This window comes from Hevea brasiliensis, chromosome 11 (assembly GCF_030052815.1).
Source record: "Hevea brasiliensis isolate MT/VB/25A 57/8 chromosome 11, ASM3005281v1, whole genome shotgun sequence".
In the NCBI taxonomy this organism is placed as follows: domain Eukaryota; kingdom Viridiplantae; phylum Streptophyta; class Magnoliopsida; order Malpighiales; family Euphorbiaceae; genus Hevea; species Hevea brasiliensis.
Genome location: NC_079503.1, coordinates 82,594,993 through 82,598,028, shown reverse-complemented (window position 1 = coordinate 82,598,028; position 3,036 = coordinate 82,594,993). Strand labels below are relative to the sequence as shown.

At 32.7% G+C, this 3,036-nt stretch overlaps 1 protein-coding gene across 1 annotated transcript; it reads right to left on the bottom strand.

Annotated features, from left to right (window-relative positions):
* Positions 1 to 1,286: 1,286 nt before the first annotated feature.
* LOC110654844 (cyanidin 3-O-galactoside 2''-O-xylosyltransferase FGGT1-like) lies at positions 1,287 to 2,793 on the bottom strand. The gene has a single exon (XM_021810967.2). It carries the CDS (start codon positions 2,761 to 2,763, stop codon positions 1,387 to 1,389), a length of 1,377 nt encoding a protein of 458 aa, XP_021666659.2. The 5' UTR covers positions 2,764 to 2,793; the 3' UTR covers positions 1,287 to 1,386.
* Positions 2,794 to 3,036: the final 243 nt, after the last annotated feature.

Genomic DNA, 3,036 nt, shown 5'->3' with positions numbered 1-3,036 from the left:
TTTGAATTTTTACTCTACCTTGGGACCGAAAACGAGGTCCAAAAATTTCAAAAAAATTCTAGAAAACTCAAAAAAGTTCATAGACTCCAAATATATTTTTAGTTTTGCCACGTGGTCTTTAAATTAATTTTTAAAAATCATCAAAGTTTATATTTTTGGAAAATCGAACCCGATTTCTAAAATCCGAAAAATTTTAAATAATTTCCTAAAATTTAAAATAAAATAAAATATCAATATTTACCCAAAATAATAAATTTAAAAATTAGGAGTGTTACAAATTTTATATATATATATATCAACGAAACCCTAAGATTTTCGAGTTGTGATTTCTAAGTTTTTTTTTTATGTTTTTATTATTGAAATCTAATGTTGAAAATATGAAATCTTACAAAATTTAGTTTGATCAGTTTAAAATTAAACCGAACTAATATTCATCCGTTTGGTTCAGTTCGGTTGTCTCTTAGTGATCACTTTAGTTCGGTTTTCAAAATTCTTGATTTTTGATTTTATTAGTTCGGTTTAGAACCGAACCGACCGCTTGCACGCCCCTAAATTATTTAGATTATGTAATTTATTTGGAATAATAATAATATAAAATTTGCCAATTCAAATTAAAAAATAAAGATTTTATTCCCATTCTCAAATCGGCAATGCAATAAAAATGTGTTGGTATATTATAAGAGACTAATGCATATTTGTGTTGTTAAATTCATAACAATAAAAATTATCATATGAATTTAATTACGTAAAGAAGTATTTGAAATATTATATGGCCAACGCTTTAACTGCATTGTAAGATTTCTATTTCTAACGCTTACTAAGCATTGATTTCCTATTTATAAAAATTTATTTTCTATTGAAGAAGATGGTTAAATACTTAAATTTATAATGGATTAATTTAAATAAATATATAAATATATAATAGCAATTTCAGAAAAAAGAGAGGTCAATCGACCCTCTTTTCTTTAATTGCATCCGCCTCTGGAGAAAACCAACTACTTATAATAAAATCTTAAACTAATGAGAGAAAAGACAAAAATATTCTTATATATTTAATATAATTTTTATTGTAATTTCTATATATTTAATAATATTATAAAAAATAATTCAATTCTTAATCTCATCATAATTTCTACTACTTAAACTTATAATAAATCTTAAAGTAGAAGGATAAAAGTGGAAGCTTTCGATACAAAACCAAATAGAATAGAAGTCTTGTATACAAAATCTTATAAAAACGAAATCTTACAAACTAAGTAATTCATGGAAAAATATCTAAAAAAATTAAGATTAAATCCACAATCATAATTTCTTTTTTCATAAAAACCTTTTAATAAAAAAAATTACTCATGAAAGGGCATATTGTAAGGGTTAATTAATCTTCTTTCAACCCAACAAAGCATGTAACTTCTGGATAAAGCCATCAATATAAGAGTCTTCAAGCCTTTCGCTTGACAAAAATTCTCTCCATTTTGTATGGTTTGTTCTCACCTCTTTCTGTACCTCACTATCATCATCTGTTACAGCTTTCACAGCCTTGCAGACACCGTCTCTTGTAAACAAGCCATCTTCTTCGCCTTTCTCCACCTCCACCCCAACTTTCAGATCTCCACCCATCAATCTTGCATTAATTATTTGATCTCCTACATTTGGCAGCAATACTAATTGACACTTGTTTATTAGAGCTTCTGATAGCGACCCAGATCCACAATGAGTCACAAAACACCCTACAGAATGGTGCTTCAAGATCAGCTGTTGCTGAATCCAATTCCCATAAACAAATCCTCTTCCTTTGACTCTGTCTGAAAACCCTTCTGGCAAGGCTGAGTCGATTGTTTCAGCTCCGATTGGTGCTTTTAGGGCGGCCAGAAAAGGCAAGCCTGTGAGTTCAAGACCTAATATCAGCTCTTGAAACTGATTTTTGTCAAGAATACATTCACTCCCAAAAGCACAGAACACGACACTTTCCGCTTCGAATCTATCCAAGAAGTTCGCAATATGTTCATCTAATACCGAATTCGGTGGTTCTGGCACAACAGGCCCTGCCAGAATCACTGGCTTGTCGAATTGCTTTTCAATATATTTACAAAAAGGGCCTTCCATTTCTGTGCATGCTTTGAAGCTGATAGCATCAGAACCACTGAAAGAAAGCAATTGACGTACCAGGAATGAAATGCCGCTGCCACATTTCTTTGCAGCAGTGGCAGCTAGTCCTCGAGCTTCATGAGAATGCAGCTTGATCGATGATGGAGGGAAACTTGGTGGAGGCTTCATCAAATCAGCTTCCGTCGAACTTTTCTCAAGGAGTTTTCTTTCAGGGCTTATCAGGTAACCAACGGTAGCTGGACTAATGGTACAATAATGAACAGATTTAATGCCAAGCCTACCTGACACTTCTGGCAACCAATAAGTGAAATCAAAGAAGACAAAATGGGGTTTGAGATCGCAAAGATAAGCCTCGATGATAGGTTTTGTGAGATCCATTGCAGTCATTAGAAGAGAATGCAAAGGGAAAGGGACATCGTTTGTTGTCTCAGTGCCAGGAGGGAGACCTTCTACGTCTGGAACTTTGATAGGAATGAAGGTTATGAGATCTGGGAAACGATTGAAAGGCTCAAACTTGGGTTTGGTTTTCGGTGGCAAGAGGAATGAGATTTTGTGGCCTCTCTGCGCAAGTTTGTTAGAGATATGGAGAAATGAGGTAAGGTGGCCTAAGGCAAACCATGGGTACATGGCTATGTGAAAGCTTTGTTGGTCAGCCATGATTTACTGCATTGTAGCTCATAAAGATAGTGAAACCTAGGCTTTGGTTTGACAAGAAGAAGATAAAATTTTGATTTATAATTGGAAATTTAAACTGGGTTTATCTAATAATAATGGATTATTCTAACAATTTCTTTATCTTTAGAGGTTATCTCATTCTCATATGTGGTGGAGAAATTCACGTCTTCACAGATTTCTTCTCAACCATACAATTGATGTGCAAGTCTTCAGAATTTCAATTTTTTTTTTTAGTTTAGATTTTCCTTATACAAA